Here is a 20,171-nt window from a genome sequence, read left to right as displayed (position 1 = left end):
CATGATTTTTGGTGAATTTTCACAATGAAAAAAACATTTTGGAGCAAAAAAAAAAAAAAAATGTTGGCGAAACTCCACGTCTCGAAAAACCCATGAAATCAAAATATACTGCATGTAATTACAAAAGTAGACTATATAGAATTCTCCAAATTTTGCGGTATGAAACAGATTAACAGAAAGTATCAAATTAAATTGACAGCTAAGGAGCCGATTTTCATGATCATTGAGATCATTGAGTGTTATGTCGAGACTGGCTGCGGATGCTGCAAAATACTCTGTCAGGCAGGGGCGGATCCAGGACGGACTTCTGGGGGGGGGGGGCGGTCGGTAGTAATACTGCTACTTAGAGCTACTTTTAAGAGCTCCAAACTTTTTATGGGTGGGTTTATTTATATGTAAAATAAAAAAGTTTCCTCTTCTGGAGGGGGCGATTGGGACGATCGCCCCCTCTGGATCCGCCCCAGCTATCAGGGCTGCCGATCATGCGTCTTTAGACCAGTTCTCCCGAAAGATAATGCTGTCACGTTATCCCTTTTACTTGTCTGTTCATTGCTAAGTTCCATAAAAGGAACCTTTCTCAAACCGTTGTGGTTTTTTCGTACCGAATCCTTTGAAAAGGATGCCACTGATATATAACACTCATGTCACGTCAGGCAAATAATCATAGTCAGATGCTGCTTTGAAATGAAGCCTTGTCCGCCACAATAGTGAATAGAACGTGTCATATAAATCGAAAGAAGAAAGTTCTACATGCATTAACACATTACATGTTTGTTTAAATAAAACTGATTTTTAAATTAACAAAATGAAACTGTAAAGTAAGAGGTGTGGCTTTCAAAAGAGAACCTTGTCCGTTACAGTAGTCAAGAAACCGTGTCATATAAACTGAAAAAAAGTAAGTTTACAACTGTGAAAACATTGTATGTAAATAAAAGTGATCTTTATATTAATGGAATCGTATTAAGAAATCCTATGAAAGAAAATCTTAAGAGATTTAAGTTCCTGTTGTAATCGTGCAGCCATATTTTCGTGAGCGCCCCCCTGCCCCCTTCGGCCGCGCATGGGTATAGGCTATAGCAAGATACTGTTACAGTTGTCCTTCCCCGTTAATGTTATTGGGTTTATGTCATTAACAAAGTCGGCTGAGGTAATCGCTGTAGTTATTTGTTACAGAGAACAGAATTGCAAAATTTGCTTACATGAACGGGATTACCTTACAGATAACCAGCGTTAAAGTCGCCGTTATCCTTTAAGGAAGTCGGTAGAGATATTTGCTACAACTATTTATTTAAAAAATTCATATCCATTCAAGAGATATCCTGCGCAGTAACAGACGGACGGACATACAACACAATCTTATAGGTCTCACCACGTGATCCTATTAATCAACGAATTATCTTATCCGATCTTAATTGAATCAATTTGGAGTTTAAGATCTCGTTCAGCAGCGAGGCTATAAGACATGGACCTACTGATTAACGTAGAATCCGAACCACATGAGCTCCTGCCTGGAATCGAACCCGGGTCTCTCACGCCAAAGGCGCGTACGCTAACAGCTTAGTCCGAAGGAGCTCCCCGCTCCCCGGGCAACTAAGCATAGAACTACTTAGAATGTATCTTCTTTATCCGAAATCTATACTAGTTTAGAAAAATGAAATACTTTTGAACTTGTAATATATATAGATAGAGAGAGAGAGAGGGGAGAGAGAGAGAGAGAGAGAGGGAGAGAGAGAATGATAAAGAAAGAAAGGTGTTCAGATGTCAAATGCCATCTTTGTATGGCTTATGAGATAAAGAAATTACCGCGGCGTTAGTTTAAGATGCACATTTGAAATGTGTATTGATTGGTCTCTATTCTATAGCCTCCCATTCATCGTACTTCTCATCCAATAATTCCTAGAATTTTAAATGTTCCACATTTTGCTTATGCTGCCAGAGGCTATTTGGATCTTCTTAAGTATTTCCACTGCAGCTTTGTCGGAATTTCTGATACCGCTTGGTTCTCGGTGGTTGACCTTGCCCCCTACTATTCTAGTCGAGATTTGAAAATATCTTTATGTCTGTTAAGGTAGTTGCTTATTCTGTTTTTACTCTTGCATTACAGATGTTCTTTCTCAGTATAGTTTGAAAAGTGGAACAGTGACGTGTCCTTACGTACTGGACAAATACTTTTAGTAGTGAAGAGCGAAGGAACGTAACTCACCTTATTATTTTTTTAAATTTTCATTTTATTTTAGTTATTTTACTTTTTAGTGTTACGTCTTTAATACACTTCATATTTGTGTAAAATGGAAGTGTTTGAGGGCGAACGTTTTGGGACAAAAATATATGTTTGGCGCGATAGAACGTACATAAAGGAATTTGTTCGAAATGGAAATGTTTATTTCAGATGCCAAGCTAGAACGTGCTATGCCAGACTTAAATCTAAACAAGTGAATGAACAGTTTACTGACGTTACAATAAGAAAACCCCATGTATGTGAGACAGACCATTTTCTTGTACAGAGATTGCGAATGCGGAAAGAATTAAGAGCTGCAGCCATATCTGAGCCGTACATCCCAATTAAACAACTGTATGATGATATTAAAACAAGGTAAGGCATCAATGCTTAGTTGCTCGAAGCTAGCAATACTTATAGTAGAGTATTATTATTATTATTATTATTATTATTATTATTATTATTATTATTATTATTATTTGAATTCACAATCCAAAATTATCATCTGTAGCTGAAGTAGAAATTAGTAGAAAGCAGGTTTTTAAGGAGTTTCGTTTACAACACTTCTTTATATGCGTATATTAACCCTGTCCGTTCTTTCGTTATAGAGAGACAAAAAACCTCTAGCAGTACTTGACCAATCATCATCACATTTGGTAAAAATGTTGTGAATTAAAAGTTACAAGTAGGGTTCTTTTTGGAGGCGATACTGAAACCAAATTAATGATTTCCGATATCAAAGTTCATCGTTACAGACTCGAAACTGTAATCCCTATTCCCGTCACGTGAACTATGTGGTGGACAAACACCATGTGCGTGGGTTTTCTCGGGGTTCTCCTTTTCCTCCCACTTACTTCATTGCACCATTTCATTCATCTAACATCATCACCGTCTCCTTCAGCCTAACCAGGATACCCGTGGGATGTAAAACTCAAAAATTTCATTTCATTTTCGAAACAGTAATAAACAGAGAGATGCGATTTTCTACAATCGATTAACGCAACAACACACTATATTTCCATCCTTAACTCTCTACTTAAACCGAAACTACTTTAAATTTTTATTTACATAGAGCAAAAACTATAACAGCGAAAAGCGTTTTTTGAATCGATTCGGCGTTCTAAGAATGGACACCATCTTCTCTCTTAATCTTCTACTTAAACCAGAAGTGGCAGAAATCAACCATTTCTGAATTTAACGTTCACTGTTATAGAGTGAAAACCACCTGTAACACATAGCCCTATCATATAGCGAGTAGCTATTATTTCCTAATAATATATTTCCCTTCCATTAGAGTAATCCTTTATTAGAATCGAAAGTTACGGAAATAAACTCCTTCCGGGTTTAACTGATCGTTATAGAGTGAAAGCGGTAATGGATAGCGATAAGCGATTTTCTGAGATCGAATTCACGCCCCAACAATATATTCCACCTGTATGCTAATCTGTCCAATACAAACAGAAGTGACAGAAACCAGCACCTCCGGTTTTAACTTTGATCATTGTAGACTAGAAACGGTTTCATGCAATCAAATAAGTGTGTCAATAGTACATTTCATTTCTATCCTTAATTCTTCACTAAAGCCGCTGAAATTTACTACGACTTCCGGTTTCAATGTTGATCTATTGAAAAGCTAAGGTATAACGAGAAGCTGCTTTTTGTAATCAATTAAACGTCTCGATAATAAGTTCCATCCCCACTCTAATTTCTCTACTAAAACCGGAAATGGTATTAATTGACTAACACTTCCACTTTTAATATTAATTGAGAAAAAATCCCCATACAAACCGAACTCCTTCACGTTCTACTAATATAGCTATATGTTACGTTGTTGTAATTCTTTTACTTATGTAAAAGCATGCCTCTTTTTATTAGATATAAGTTAAAAGGGAACGGAAACAGTACGCTTATTCGAAAAAAAATGCAGGCATGCATGTAAATACATAATATGCTAACTTTAGATAATAAATTTAACAAGTTATGTAATATGCTTAGGCCCTATAAGTAGTAATTAATTACAAGGGCTAAGAGCGTACCGGGCATCAGAAGCTTAACATGTGACCTGAAAATTGATAAGAACATTCATTATTCGAAGTATTTTTACTACTAGTAGTAAAATAATAACAATAATAATAATAATTTACAGGCAGCATTTAGAGGCGCAAGGGTTCAATTCTCCTCACATTTTCTCTGCTAATTATGCGTAGGTAGATCTACAATGTTAATTTTGGAAGTCTTAAATTTTTGGTAGGGGGAGCGCTCGAGATGATTGAACTTGTTATTTGTACATTTGTTCCTTACTATTCATTTTCATATGTTAGAATCATAACATTTGTGGATATCAATCAAGAAATATTTACGTTGTTCCTATTATAATTTACCGTTTATAATACTGATTTGCTTGTGAGGAAGATACGTTAATCGAATTAAAACTCAGGTATTCTTTCGTATTCTACTTTAATGCCTTCTTATGAAAGAGAAAAAAAAACAACGGAAAACGATACATTGATTCTCAATTAATTTGTTAATCAATCAACCTAAACAGTATCAAATATTGCACTCTATTGTTCTCGATTGATTTTCAATCCAAGTAGTGAATATGATTGTGAAGGCCTGAAATGTATACTAGATATTTCATGAAAATTTAATATATTTACTAATTATATCAAGGATCATATTTTTATATCCCGAGGTGGATGAGTCATCCATATCACATTAACTAACTAACTAAAGTAAGTGTATGGTCTATGAATACCGAAGGTCCAATACCCCGTTCGAAAGCTCTCCACTGACTTCTGTCCTAACTGGATACAGTTTCTATTTTGTAGTCACATTTCTGCGAGATTCACCTTAAAATTGTCCTCCCAAATCTGCCTAGGTTGTCGCAGTATGTTTACACCCGTAGGTGAGGACAATACTCAGTCGGTATCAAGAGAATAAAAACTAACCGGGTAGAAAAGAAGAAGAAGAAGAAGAAGAGAGGAATGGTAGGTGTTTTCGGCCGACTGATGTGCAAAAAGCCAAACTGAAAGTATTAAGTTCTCCGGGCTATAACGAAGGCTGTGTTATTGTGAAAATTAAATATAGACAACGTAGATTGTGTCAGATATATAGTCTGTCAAATATATAGTAGTGTAAAGATTGTGAGTAAAACTTTTGTGACAGTGGGAACAGTGTGCAAGTAGTTCATAGAGCATGCACTTGTGTAAGCTAACTACGTAATTCCAATAAATCAAATGTGTAGAGGAATGTACATAGTTTATTACAACAAACAGTCATTAATTTATAACAAGGTAAGTTGTGTTTCTGCACTGAACTACCATAACAGATTATCACACGCTAATCACGCGCAAAAGGTGAGTACAACAGCGTGTACCTGCTGCAGTTTATTCATACGTTGATTTACCCATGTTGTAGCACGTGACCTTCACGGGCTGTAACTTTCATCTACCGACGGCGACATAAAGATTATGTTCGACTCAAAACTCACACATATCCGCGTGTGAATTAGTGCTATAAGTGTGTTTACATCTGAACAGTATTAGTGTGACAGTGCATCGAAGTTACTAAAGCCAACATTAGGCTTAGAAGTGGTAAATTATCAGTATAAGTATGGAGGCGAGTGCAGACAACCAAACAACGACAGAAAACATGGACATTCTTCAAGTGTTGCTGAAAGATATGGCCGAACAGTTACACTCATTTCAACAAGACGCAACAGTAAAGTTGCAATCACTACAACAAGGTAATGAAAACATTCGCAAAGAAATTGGTGACCAGTTCAAGTCATTACAAGAAGACACAGCAGTGAAGTTACAATCATTACAACAAGGTAATGAAAACATTCGCAAAGACATGGCTGACTAGTTCAAGTCATTCCAAGAAGACAGAGCAGTGAAGTTACAGTCATTACAACAGGATTTGAGTACCGACATTATGTTAGTGCAGACTGAATTAAATAGTAATCAAGAAGAGGTGAAAAATCAATTACAGACACTCCGTGAAGAGATATCTGATTGCCGTGACACTACAGAAGTGCAGATAGCAGGCTTACGCTCCGGATTAAACGAAGTAAGTCAGATTATGCAAACAGTGCAAGAAGGTGTCAGTCGATTGTATATTGAAGTGGAAACACTGAAGACTACTAGCAACGAGCTGCAGGATCAGCAGCAGACAATGAGGAAGGACATGGAAGAGATGCAAGTAAATCAGGTGGAAATTCAGAAACGTCAAGGTGAACAGGAACTACAAATCCAAAATTTGAAGCAGAAATTTGACCATATCGTTAATCACCAATTTGAACTACCAAAAACATCGAAAGCGACAGAGGGACCATTGAACCAAATCGTTGATCCAAGCCCAGACAGTGACTCAGAGGGTTCTTCGAATCAAGATGAGTTAGTTTCGCGATGTTGTAGAAATAGAAAACACCGAAGACAGGAATCATCACACCATAATATATCAGAAGTAAATTCAATAACCCAAGATGGACGACCGAGTATTTCTGTGTGGTCTAATGACGAATCGCCAAACATGCCCAATTGGAACAATGACCGACCATTTAATGGTACACCCAATAAAAAGAAAAGAGTCTATCCAGGAAAAGTCGTAGAAAATATTAACCATAAGGAACTACCGTGTTCAAAGGTTTCCAGTGGAAGTGTAACGCTATTGAGAATGAGTGATATCAAGCATCTTTCACGCTTCTCAGGTGAATTTAACGGTCCCTTGGTATCGTCATTTTTAAGCAAGATTGAAGAAGAAGCTAAAGTTATGAATATGTCCCATGCCCAGTTACTAAGTATCATCCCATTAGTACTTGACGAACCGGCACAGTCGTGGTTCAAACTACAACCCAAGCCATTTAAGACTTATCAAGAATTCAAGATATCTCTTTTAGATACGTTTCAATCAACTCAGGTTATATCGAGTAAGTTAGCAGCTTATAAGAACACTAAGTTTGACCCAAGGGTGAATCAGTCTGTGAAGCAGTTTGCAATTGAACAGTTTCAGAAGTTGCGTGAATTGTGTCCTACGTTATCGGAAACGTATCTGTTATCAGACGTCACTGCGTTACTACCATGGAAATACCGTGAGGTGTTTGTGATTAAACCGGCGCAGTCTTTCCCCGAATTTTTGTCTACTATCGAGCGTGTAGAGTCTTTACGAAATTGTGAGTTGAAGAACCGTCAAGATAAGAGTTACCATAAAGCGAGTCCTAAACCTAGTGTGCACCAAGTTGTGAAGAGCAAGCCTAGCAAACGGACTGCACAAAGTGACGAGGAAGGAGGCTACCAACAGCAGAAGAAATCGACGCGGGGCAACAAACGCAAGGGGAAACGATTTCAGCGGAGAAGATACAAGAGTGACGGATCGGCATCCGAAGAAGGGATGAACGAAGAGATCAAGAACCAATTTGAAGTAAGATCCAGACAAAGTGATCTACCTGCGGTTAATAGCCTTTTGAGGGACAATAGTAATTTAACCCATCATGCACAATGGAATCAGACGGAACACATCAGAGGAAAAAACGGCAACCAACCGGGAAATGCATCGAACGTGGGTTGGTAGGCCCGCAACCCACGCCCACGGAAAGGCTTAGGGCCCCTCAGCAGAGATATCTAGTGTGCTTTTCACATGCTAGTAGTAACCCCGAAGAACGAAGTGATGTTGATGATTATGATAAAGAACTGGTAGAAGAGGTGGTACACTCAAGTTCAAAGATTAAGGTTAAGGTAAACGGAGTGACCTTAGTCTCTCTCTTAGACACCGGAAGTGAAGTTATGTTAGTGCAGACTGAATTAAATAGTAATCAAGAAGAGGTGAAAAATCAATTACAGACACTCCGTGAAGAGATATCTGATTGCCGTGACACTACAGAAGTGCAGATAGCAGGCTTACGCTCCGGATTAAACGAAGTAAGTCAGATTATGCAAACAGTGCAAGAAGGTGTCAGTCGATTGCTCAAGAAGCGTGGCAAAAGGTGAGTTATGATGTGTCTCATCCTCGGTGTTTTCCTGCATCGGATATCACTTTAGTAGATTACTCGGGTAAAGGGAGAAAAGTTCTTGGTCAAATTGAAATCTTGGCAAACATCGAAGATATTGAAATGAATATACGAGTGTTTGTTGTTAAAAAGATGAGCCAGGACTTGCTATTAGGATTAGATACCCTGGAGAAGTTAGGAGCCATTATAAATTTCCGAGATAAGACTGTAATGTTGAAGTCGTTGACAAATGATAGTATATGCAAGATGATACCTATATTACCAGATGAAGAGAACGCTGAAGAAGTCTATCTGTGTCATAATCAGAAGGACAAGTCATGCCAGCCATTGTATGACATGCCCAATGAAGAAGAGCTGAAAGAAGTGGTTCGGAATGCAGACGCCTTAGATGAAGACCAAAAAGGAAGATTATTTAATTTACTTAGCGAATATCGTGATATATTTAAGGATCATCCAGGACGTTGCAGAGGTTATCAGTATAAGATGGAGGTAAAAACGGATGGTGCAATTGTACGCCGGCAATATCCCATCCCTTTGAAGTATCGCCCACAGATTAGACAAGAGATACAGAAACTTTTCGTAGCAGGGTTAATCCAGCCCAGTGAGTCTATACATTGCAATCCGATCCTTGTCGTCCCAAAGAAGGGAACGGACAATATAAGAATGTGCTTAGACCTCCGTGAAGTGAACAAGCACGTATCGTTGAAACCTATTAAAGCGGAGCCTATCGAAGATATATTTGCTAAGATTCAGTATAAGCCCTACCAAACACAAATTGATCTCGTCCAAAGTTACCATGGGATACCATTACATCCCGAGTCCAGACAGTTTACCGCTTTCAATTTCGAAGGTGAAAATTGGGAATTTACCGTCGTGCCCTACGGTTATATTAATGGATCATCGGCTCTGGCTTTGGCTTTGCAACACGTGCTACCGATCCAACAACTTGGTTCATCGTTTGTCAGATATATAGATGATCTTCAAATTGCAGACGACAGCTTCGATGAACATGTAAAACACCTCAGGATATTATTCCAAGCTATTCGTGAAGCCAATCTCAACCTGAACTTAAGGAAATCAAGTTTTTGTCGAATGGTTAGGCGTTTCCTAGGGTATGTTGTAACACCGAAACGGATCAAGAAGGATCCGGAAGCCATCAAGCCAATACTTCAATATCCTCGGCCCACCAGTATAAAGATGTTACAACGCTTCTTGGGGTTCCTGCAGTACCAACATCGGTTCCTAGAGAATTTAGCTGAAGTAGCCGCACCTCTGTACACTCTCCTGAAGAAAGGCAAGAAATGGAGATGGAATGAAGAATGTGAGCAGTCTTTCGAGAAGTTGAAGCAGATGGTAGGCGAAGATGTCATGTTAGCCCATCCTGATTTGAATAGTGAATTTATTATTAGAACTGATGCTTCACATGTTTCGCTAGGAGCATCCCTCCAACAGGTTCAGAGTGGGAAAATGAAAGTGATACACTATGCTAGTCGTACACTAACAACGGCTGAGAAGAATTACTGCTCTTCGGAACTTGAATGCCTAGCAATAATATTTGCAGTTCGAAAGTGGTCCAAATTACTGCTAGGACATAAATTCAAAATTTTATGTGACAACCAAGCCTTGTCCTGGTTAAGAAATGCTAAGAAATGGAACTCGAGGTTGCTCAGATGGAGCGTGGAACTGCAGCAATATGATTATGAAGTTGTTCATGTGAAAGGGACACACAATATAGGACTAGATGCTCTCTCCCGAGTAGCAGCCAAAGATGAACAAAAATACCACATCCATACATACCAGACATTTAGAAATGAAGTTCTTGCAGTCAAACGACGTGAACTACAGGATGCACAGAGAAAGGATGAACGACTCTTACCTATTATTCAGGCTTTGGAAGGACACAACGACTCAGAAGATAAACTCAGGAGATATAAAGAACACTATCAAATCGACCAGGGAATACTAAGGATAAAGGACTATCACTTTCCTGACAAGTGGAGAATATGCATACCTAAGGTGTTGGTGCCATGTGTAGTGAAGGCATACCATGATAACGCTGGACATTGGGGATTTGATAGAACATTGGCCAAAATCCAAGAATCGTTCTACTGGAAGAGTTGCAGAGTTGACGTGAAGAACCATATAGCTAATTGTGATCATTGCATGAGGATAAAACCTGACTATCACCCTACGGCTCGTTTGTTGAAACCCATGCACCCTGACAGAGTGCGACAGTGGATTTGTTTAGATTTCTTAGGTCCTTGGCCTACAAGTCATAATGGCTATAAATACGTTCTAACTGTAACAGAAGGATTCACAGGTTATTTGGTAACTTATCCAGTTAGAAATGCAAACACAAACGCAGTCCTACGTAGTCTGGAAGATTACTTTAAACATTTAGATATCCCTGAAGCAGTAGTATGTGATAATGGCATGGTATTCAAAAGCAAGAAATTTGTAGATAGAATGGACCAATGGAACATCAAAGTTCACTATACCACTAGATACCATCCCCAAAGTAACTACGGTGAAAAGAACCACGGAGACCTGGTTAAGTTGATACGAAACTTGTGTAGCAGCCATCATGACAAGTGGTATTATCATCTCCAACAGTGCGTCAGGCTGATGAACCATGCGATTTCTAGTTCACTGGGGACGTCGCCAGCTGCCCTGATGCTGAATATAGATGACAATGCAGCAGCCAATCGCTACTTCGGAATGCAAGACCGGATTATTGATCACGAAATGTATCAGAGAGACTGGAAAGGAAAGTTATTAATGGCCAGCATGAGAAAGAAGTATAAGATAAACCGGGACAACGATCGCCATAACAGCCAGCAAAAGCATAGACCCATAGTCCATAGAGGAGACCTTGTTTTTGTCCGGCAGCATAACTTAAGCAACTTACCTCAATTGAAGATCAAGAAATGATAAAGTTCTTCTTCTGGAAGATCCACAGAATGGACAAACCTTACCACTTGAATCCATGGACAATGGGAAAATTTGGAACCCAACCCCAGAAGTTAAAAGGAAATGGTTGGAGCGGAGTGAGCAGAACCACAATGGACGTGTGTGAATAGTAATTGTTCGGACAGTCCAGAAAGTAATAAGTTGTATGTAAAGTGTGTTATTAGTGATTTTTCGTGTACCTTGCTTGTCTTTTCTTTGTTTTTTGTTCGTTTAAGTTAGTATGATCATGTCTTAGTTTAGCAGTATTTAATTATGTTTCATACAGGGTGTCACTAAAGTAAAGATATTGAAAGATGTTTATCCACAGTAAGGAGTGTGGGTTCGAATCCACAAGGATTTATTGATCATCGTGGAATAGCCCCGCTGGGCACCATTTGTCGCAGTACGTTTACACCCGTAGGTGAGGACAATACTCAGTCGGTATCAAGAGAATAAAAACTAACCGGGTAGAAAAGAAGAAGAAGAAGAAGAGAGGAATGGTAGGTGTTTTCGACCGACTGATGTGCAAAAAGCCAAACTGAAAGTATTAAGTTCTCCGGGCTATAACGAAGGCTGTGTTATTGTGAAAATTAAATATAGAAAACGTAGATTGTGTCAGATATATAGTCTGTCAAATATATAGTAGTGTAAAGATTGTGAGTAAAACTTTTGTGACAGTGGGAACAGTGTGCAAGTAGTTCATAGAGCATGCACTTGTGTAAGCTAACTACGTAATTCCAATAAATCAAATGTGTAGAGGAATGTACATAGTTTATTACAACAAACAGTCATTAATTTATAACAAGGTAAGTTGTGTTTCTGCACTGAACTACCATAACAGATTATCACACGCTAATCACGCGCAAAAGGTGAGTACAACAGCGTGTACCTGCTGCAGTTTATTCATACGTTGATTTACCCATGTTGTAGCACGTGACCTTCACGGGCTGTAACTTTCATCTACCGACGGCGACAAGGTCTTCCTAATAGTCGTTTTCCTATTGGATTTCCAGTTAAAACTTTGAAAGCGTTCCTACTTCCTTCCATCCTAGCTACATGGTCTGCCCACCTGAGCCTCCTAGACTTGATTATCATAACAATGATTGGTAAACGGTGCAGTTCCTCGTTATGACGTTTACGTCTTTACCCTTCCCCGTTACTCTTCGGTTCGCAGAGTGGTAGATAGAGATTTCTCCTTCACATCTCACGAAGTTTTTTTTCTTTCTTTCTTTGTTTATTTCATTATTCTCTACATATAAGGGGAGGAGCTTTTGTTGTTACGCTACGCTGAATTTTCATCAAGCTGCTTGGACAGACCATTGCAACAGCCAAAAGCAATCATTATATATTCCTTTGCAATATAGAGCTGTTTTCAAGGGGCTTATTTTGGACTTTTTGTTAAACTTGACAAAACTACCTTTGGTTGTACATAAATTCACTTTGAGAACTAGGGATGGTATCGAGACTAGACGAGACTTTGTACAGTTTCGGTCTCGTCTCGGTTGATAAGTAGCGTTCTCGGTCTTGATATCGTCTCGAGTCATAAATCGCCGTCTCGGTGTCGGTCTCGTCTCGATCAACAGATGCTTGTCTCGATCTCGGGCTCGGTCTCGGTCTCGAAGGCCAAGTCTCGGTCTCAAAGGCTAAGTCTCGGTCTCGTCTCGAAAGTATCTAAATAAATAGTGTAAAATTAAAATTGTAAAAGTATTATTATTGTACAGTCGGTCGTTTCCGCTTCTTATTTTTTGCCTTTATTCTTGACTTAGAATTAGGTGTGATGAACCTCTTCGTAGCTAATTTGCTAGCGCCAATGCTTTCCACGGTTGTGTTCCAGGTTCAATCATCAGTGGGTATAACATACCTGGGATAAAACCCTAATAGAAGCCCATATTTCACTTTCAGCAATAGACTTTGTGTCAAATAGCCTCAGTACTGGCTATACAATTAAACTCTATCAAATTAACTTTAGTACTATTCACAAGTTCATTTTCTTCCTTTGAATAAGATTTGTTCAATACCTCCTAACGGATAACACAACACAGGAGCACGAATGTATTTAATCGCGCCGAAATTGAAATTTTACGATTTCTCAGTTATTATCCAATACATTTTGCTTTGACTGTCATTTTAAAAATAGAATATAACGTTCATTAGCTTAACAAATAGAGTAAATTATTACTACCATATATTTTGTTTCAAATTGATCAATTGCTTTATTATCGTTTCATATATCAGTGTTTAATTAACACTTTAAAATAGGAACTTCTTTAACCTTGTGGTGGGAGATACGGCACTCATCTCTGCTATCTGTGGTATCGGATTGGATCATCAAACAAGTTAATTCAAAGTCCGATATTTTGTATAGTTCACGTCTCACTTTAAGTACATTCTGTTTCTTATACAAGTTCATAAGGTCGTAATGGATTACATAAACATATATCCAGTACTGTAATATAGATAAAGCTTATTTTTGAGCTCTCAGCGGTGCGTGTGATCTTTATTCGAGAAAACTAATCGTGCGTTCATTACGTTCAAATTTGATATTAATTGGAAATTACTTGCGAAATATGGACATATATAAGTATATACGTAATTCGTGCTATATGTATCTATTTTCTCTGTCCCGGCATAACAAGTGATTCTTAACTTTCTAGTTTTCTTTTGTATTAATTTTCGTAGTTTTGCTGCAATATGAAGGATCACACTTTTTTTTTCTGTACGAATTTCGTTAAATTTTGGATCCGTTTTTACCCTACCTTACCTAGTAAAAGTTTGTGTTGTTTGCATCCCTGAACTATGTTCTTTCTAGTGGTGTAATAATGTAAGTCTAAAAGCATCCTATTACGTACTTTGTAATCATAGGCGTGCGCACGTGGGGGCAAATGGGGCGCTCGCCCCACCTAATGTTTTGGCCTTGCCTTTTTTTTTCTATTTCTTAAAATAATTTTCTCAGCTAATAATTTCACAAAAACGGGCCCTGAAAGACGTCTGTAATCATCGCTTCCTCCGGGCAAATGAAAATAAAAATTAGTAAAAAGTACAAAAGTGGTTGCATATCTTCAGGAGTAGCGCTATTGATTCCCCCCCTAATCCAAGGCTCAGCGTACGCCTGTGTTTGTAACTACTTAGTATAGTTTGAAAAATAGTACTATAGGTCTTACTTAAGGACCCGTTTTTACGCTTCCCCTGTAAAATTACAAAATTAGGACTTTGTTTAGTTTACCTCTGATGTTCAGATATAATAAAATCATAACCATAATCAACCATTACCAATCCACTGCTGGATGGAGGTCTTTCTAAGTCTTCTTTACAACTGTCTATCTTAAGCAATTCTTTTTCAGGTTACTTTCGAGTTGTTATTGATTTCGTCAAACCTTCTTGTATGAGGACGTTACCTAGGCTGTTTTTATCTCGTGGTATCCTGTCTAGAATTGTTTTTTGTCCATCGATCATAATTTCCTCAAATCTGCTACTTTTGGAAAACAGACACGCTAGTTTTTGATCTTCGAGTCTGACAACACTAACACAATCATTTCAATCAACACAATGTGAGGACCTCCATTTGGTCTAGCTGCTAGCACGCTTGACTTCGATTCGCGTGGTCCTGAATTCGATTTCCGGTGGGGGTACAGTTGAACGACGGAAGTGGTTCGGATTTCATTATAATCATTAGCTCCACGTCTCTTTTAGACGCCCTAGCATAATCGTGGAACATTTAGCTAAAACAAACCAAACAAAAAATCAACACAATGTGTATTACTAACTGTAAGTCCTTGAATAATTGAATATAGCTATATGGTAGGAATCGAGTTTGAGGTGGTCGGTGGTCAAACTAAAACAAGTGAAATGTGACTAGAGTGTAATTAGAACTTTTAAATAAGAATGGATTTGTGTACATCAGGCATAAAGCTACAGGGAACAACTAATGTCACTGAAAAGTTATCAGTTACATTTAATTTCAGTTACAATTTGCATTTACATGTATTGTTGGAACCAAAACTTTGACATTAACAGTATAAAGACTATGAAAAATATTGTCATTTAAAACATTCTTGCACCATAAAACAAATTACGAGTAATTTTAAAATATTTTGCAGTTTAGCTACGTTATTTGCACTATATTTAGAATAATATTTAGCAATTTATTTAATTTGGCAACACTGCTTAAAATAATGGAACTGCGACTTGTAATTAAAACCCCAAAAACTTATGTTTCAATCATATTGAAGCAAACGAAAGCAACAATCATTAGAAAAAAATCACACAAATAACGTTATTTTAAGCAGTCTAACAATCACTAACCATGTGTTTGGTATCTCTGAAATAGTTTGAAGTAACAATTGTTGTAAATGACATTATGATCACTTATGTCTTTTGGAAGCATCTACATGATGAGATGTGATATGTCTGCACGTTTTCGAAGTAAAGTCTTTAGAAAAAAATTAAATTTTCCATTTCTTGTAACTTTGTTCCTTCATTCATTCGAAATACATTATACCATGATCATAGTATTTCACGCTAAAATAAAATTAATGAGCGTTGCACTGTCCATGCCATTTGAGTTATTAGAGATCGCCAAAATGTTAATGTTAATGATATTGTATTGTCCTTTGTTACACTGATTAATGTGTGTGGTATTGTGGTTTTATTTAATAGCTAAATTAGAAATATGTAATACCTTACATACTGCAATTTAAGAAAATACAACTTTCTTTTGCGTTGGTGACACTGTATGTTTATCTAGTGATATTGCAGAATATCTAGAAGAATTAGCCCTTCAATATTTCACACAACATGGTACAAAATTTCAGCATATTTAATATATATATATATAGGCTCGGATCTAAGGGAAGGGCTATATCCAACCTTAACGCTCAGGTATACACTGAATGAAATGAGCTTAAATCCTGCTGTACACTGGATAAAAAGGCAAAGTATGGTTTAGCTCCTCCTTTGATCATATCCTGGATCCGCTCATATATATATTCGAGAGAGAGAGAGAGAGAGAGAGAGAGAGAGAGAGAGAGAAAGAGAGAGAGAGATCATATGCAGCAGCAGTGAATTTTGTTTCGGGAGAGGCTGGAGGAACGGATAAGAAACGTTTGTGTTGTACGTGCAATGCGAAAAAATTATCACAAAATTTATTTTGGGAGGGGCTTGAGCACGATACCTACCCCCTAAATACGCCACTGTACATCAGTAAATCGTTCCCATATTATTTCACACAGCAAGGAAACAAATTTTGAGTAAAATAGCAAATTTGAGGCAAAATAGCTATCAGTATTCGAGACGAAACCAAGACTAGACCGAGACCAGCCTAGACATAAACAAACTCTGTGGCTTGAAGAACCAAACATTTACCAAATTTGTATTAAACAACTCATTATTGCAACGAAATGCGAAAATTAAAGTAATTAGAAACGTAGCAAACGGAGCCGTTACGAGAGCGATATTAAATTCTTTCTGAGTTGACAAGTGTAGCTAAGTAGCTGTAAATCTGCGGGTCGGGAGAGAGAAAAAGAATGAAAAACAAGTATTTGTTGCGTAATAAAACACCCTCTATCTAGACAAATTAATTAATACGATAATATATATTTACAAATAGGCTAATTTTTAATAATTACACTTATTTTCAAAGAAAAAGAATTTTTAGAATTAGTTTAACGGCTAATAAAAAAAATATCAAAAGAGGTTCATAAAATAAGGTTATAAGCATTTCGTAGATTTGCATGGCTAAATGCCTCTCCAAATAGGCTAGATTTAGCCAAAAATAGGCTTAACTGGCATCACCGCTCAGAGAAATCATCTCCATGAAAACGCCGAACATGTTTTCCAGACTTTGACCGTTTGATTTTTGAAAACGCTCGTACGTACACTATAAGTCATTACTTGGCACTTTGTATATCACATCGTCAGTAACAAATCATCTATAACTGTTTTTAAAGTAATAAGTAAAAAATTGTTGCGACTCTTATTAAAACGTTCAGGTTGAATGCGGAGCGAGCCTGATTTTAGGGCCCTCCTGCAGACCAAAGAAAGAAACAAGGCCTATAATAATTTAGTTTCGCAACTTTTTTTTTTCTTAAGGATGGCCGTTAAAAGTCTGTGTTCCTCACGTCGTTGGGCTTCGGAAGCCGTTATCCACGGTGCTGGTCCATGGTAATGATTAAAAAGTATTTGTGTTTGCTCAACGGTCATATTTTTTTTTCATAACTATTATTCTCTTGGTACATATTGGAGACACATATTAACTTTTGGGGCCGCGGTGGCTCAGTGGTAGAGCGTTCACCTCTGGTGCTTGGGGTCCCGGGTTCGATCCCAGCCCCCGCCAAGTGAACTTTGTGGTGGACAAACACCGTGTGCGTGGGTTTTCTCAGGCTTCTCCCGTTTCCTCCCACTTTCTTCATTCCACCATTTCATTCATTTGTCATTCTTTAGGAATCATCTTAGTAAATAACGTGATTCAGTTATATATTTCAGAGGAATTTTTCCTAATCACTTCGCAGTACAAAATCTAATCACATTGGCACTAGTGGCGGCTTTGTTTCGTGTTATCCCATTCTCGTTCAGCTTTTCAGTTAACACACAAACTCAGCAAAAAGGGTTGAGATGGCGTATTTCCATTCAAATTATTCTCGGCTGAGTCTGATTCGCCGGACTTCAAGGTTTATTTCCTTGTCTTCAGTTGTACAGTCGTTAACTTTTTCGTCATTTGCGTACTTAAAATGGACACGAGAAACCATTTTTATTCTTTCTAAGGTGTTCAATAAAATGATACTGTCGTTTTCAGAACCTAGTATGATTTTTTTCTGTTTTCTCAAGATTTAAAAAATTGTGTGTGAACTACTTTAATTTTTATTTTTTTAGAACGTAGAAGCAGTACTAATAAAGATATTGTATATTTTCCGAAAAGGCGTTAAAATTAAACATCCGTCAGAAATATTCTTAAACAACAGCGTAACTGATAACATTTAGTCTATCAGATAAAGACTGCTTACAAGTACAGTTATATAACCATGGCAAATACAATAATAATGTTCTATAGCCCTCTGAAGGGTAGGGTAGGTATAGGAATCGCAGTGGTGCCAAGTACACTGACAAAATATGATGGAAAATGTTGGATCTGGTATACCCAACACTACCAATGAAGTGTCAGTGTGTTGTAGAAAATTACAAAATCTGTTCATATTTTCTTTTAAATTTATTTATTTAGATATCCAGCTGAGGTTAATTTGCCCTTTCCAAGTGTGGAAAGTTTGATGTTAAGGAGTCGAAGAAGCATTATGCCGCAAACACCTACAGATCTAGAGCATGCAAATGGATTATTGCAAGAGCCACAACACGCACCGTTTGGGATGTACGGAAATCCCACGAAACCCTTCTATAGGGGCATAGTTTCAGCGGAAGATGATAAGATTTTAATCTTTATTCCCGATGAACTAATAGAGTTGCTCAGAAATACACAAGTATTTCTTATTGATGGAACTTTTAAAACAGTTCCTATTTCAATCGGTGCGAAACAACTGGTGAGCATACATGGAGTTGTTCGAGAAAAGGGAAGTACTTGAAATATCTACGTTTGTGTACATCTTCTCAAATTAAGTTTCGTAATATAGCTTCAATTTATTATTATAAATAGCCACTAGTGAATGCAGGCTTCTTATGTAATAAATATTTGGTTTCCATGTATGCAGAGTAATAAATTTCATAGCTATATGGCAACAAGATACAAACAATGTATACGTATAATTCAGTTTCAGGTTTATGTTTCATATTTTTTCGTATTTCACGAAATGTTACATATTTCTTATCATCCAATGTAAGGACGCAATGAGAATGTTAATCCGGAATTCAACCTCATGAACCACTAAGCAATTTTACTGATATTTACAGAGTAAGTTACTAATATATTCGGTACTGACTAGCCTAATAATAGTTTTAAAATTCGGTCACTCGATTTAGGCAAAGGAGCAAATGCCTAACTTAGAAAATTTATTAGGTTTTTGTATGTTTTGACGAATTGGAACGAAATTTAGCATATATACGTAAGTTTCAGTGGAGTCTCGTGTTTTAGGTTTTTATTAATATTCCCCCACACTATCTTGCCTCCAAGACAGGCCCATCCGCCGGTCCCAGCAACATGAAGTTTTACATCTTACATGTCTATATCTCATTGTGACACTGGTATTACGCCAATTTCAAAACATATTTCTATTTAGTTTTTCAGCTTTAAAATTGAATTCCGCAAGAATCAAATCTAGATATGTAATTTTAAGTGTATAAACAATAATTTTAATTCACTTTTTAAACTGTGTATTCCGAAGTACCAACTATTGCTTAAAGCAGCTCTAAATGCTTGCGAAAAGAAATGAAAATAAGTTGACATATCCTAAAAATAAATTAGCTTTATAGATCAAAAGGACTATGGTTGTCAAGATGTTTACTTCGGTATTGTATATACTGCATAATGTGAATGTGCAACAACATTTCAGATCTCTCCATTTATTTCTTAATATCTCATTTTTTCCTATTTTCAGTTTTCATTTTCGGATAAAGAGATCCAATATATTTCAGTCAAAAATTTTCTTGTAGGCTTTATATCTGGAGAACTACATATAATGTAGCCAAACACAAACAATCACTTAACTCAGTATGATGTGCTTATTCCGTAGAAAATACGAAAATTCGATTTAGGGAGCGTTAAAAAAAATTGTGGCCCCTGATCCAAAAACTAATTATTGGCCAAAATCGCAATCTTTTGATCCATTTTTTTTATTAATAATACCTAAAATTCGTTTCTGCGCAGTATAAAATTAACTATACATAGGAAGAGCACCCAATGCTTTTTGTGTTCACCCATATTTTTATTTTGACCCATCAAAAATTATTTTCTCGTTTTCGGAATAATTTATGAAACCATTGTTTTTAAAAATGTTTTACTTTTTTTAACATTTACTACTAATATTGTTTACCTTTTGAATATAGTGAGTTACGTCT

General features: G+C 37.1%; 1 protein-coding gene across 1 annotated transcript; it reads left to right on the top strand.

Moving 5' to 3' along the window:
• Positions 1–2,134: 2,134 nt before the first annotated feature.
• LOC145673573 (uncharacterized) lies at positions 2,135–20,007 on the top strand. Its single transcript, XM_081743414.1, has 2 exons — positions 2,135–2,593; positions 18,388–20,007. The coding sequence occupies exons 1-2, from the start codon at positions 2,289–2,291 to the stop codon at positions 18,740–18,742; spliced, it is 660 nt and encodes a 219-aa protein (XP_081599540.1). The 5' UTR covers positions 2,135–2,288; the 3' UTR covers positions 18,743–20,007.
• Positions 20,008–20,171: the final 164 nt, after the last annotated feature.

This window comes from Thermobia domestica, chromosome 16, assembly GCF_964235325.1.
Source record: "Thermobia domestica chromosome 16, izTheDome1.hap1.1, whole genome shotgun sequence".
NCBI classification, from domain to species: Eukaryota; Metazoa; Arthropoda; class Insecta; order Zygentoma; family Lepismatidae; genus Thermobia; species Thermobia domestica.
This window is presented reverse-complemented; position numbering and strand designations above follow the sequence as displayed.

What these genes read in the sequence shown, in the direction of transcription:
- LOC145673573 (XM_081743414.1), top strand. Translation starts at nt 2,289, where the DNA reads ATGGAAGTGTTTGAGGGCGAACGTTTTGGGACAAAAATATATGTTTGG. An exon ending in TATGATGATATTAAAACAAG is followed by an intron (nt 2,594 to 18,387) that starts GTAAGGCATCAA and finishes TTATTTATTTAG; the next exon opens with ATATCCAGCTGAGGTTAATT.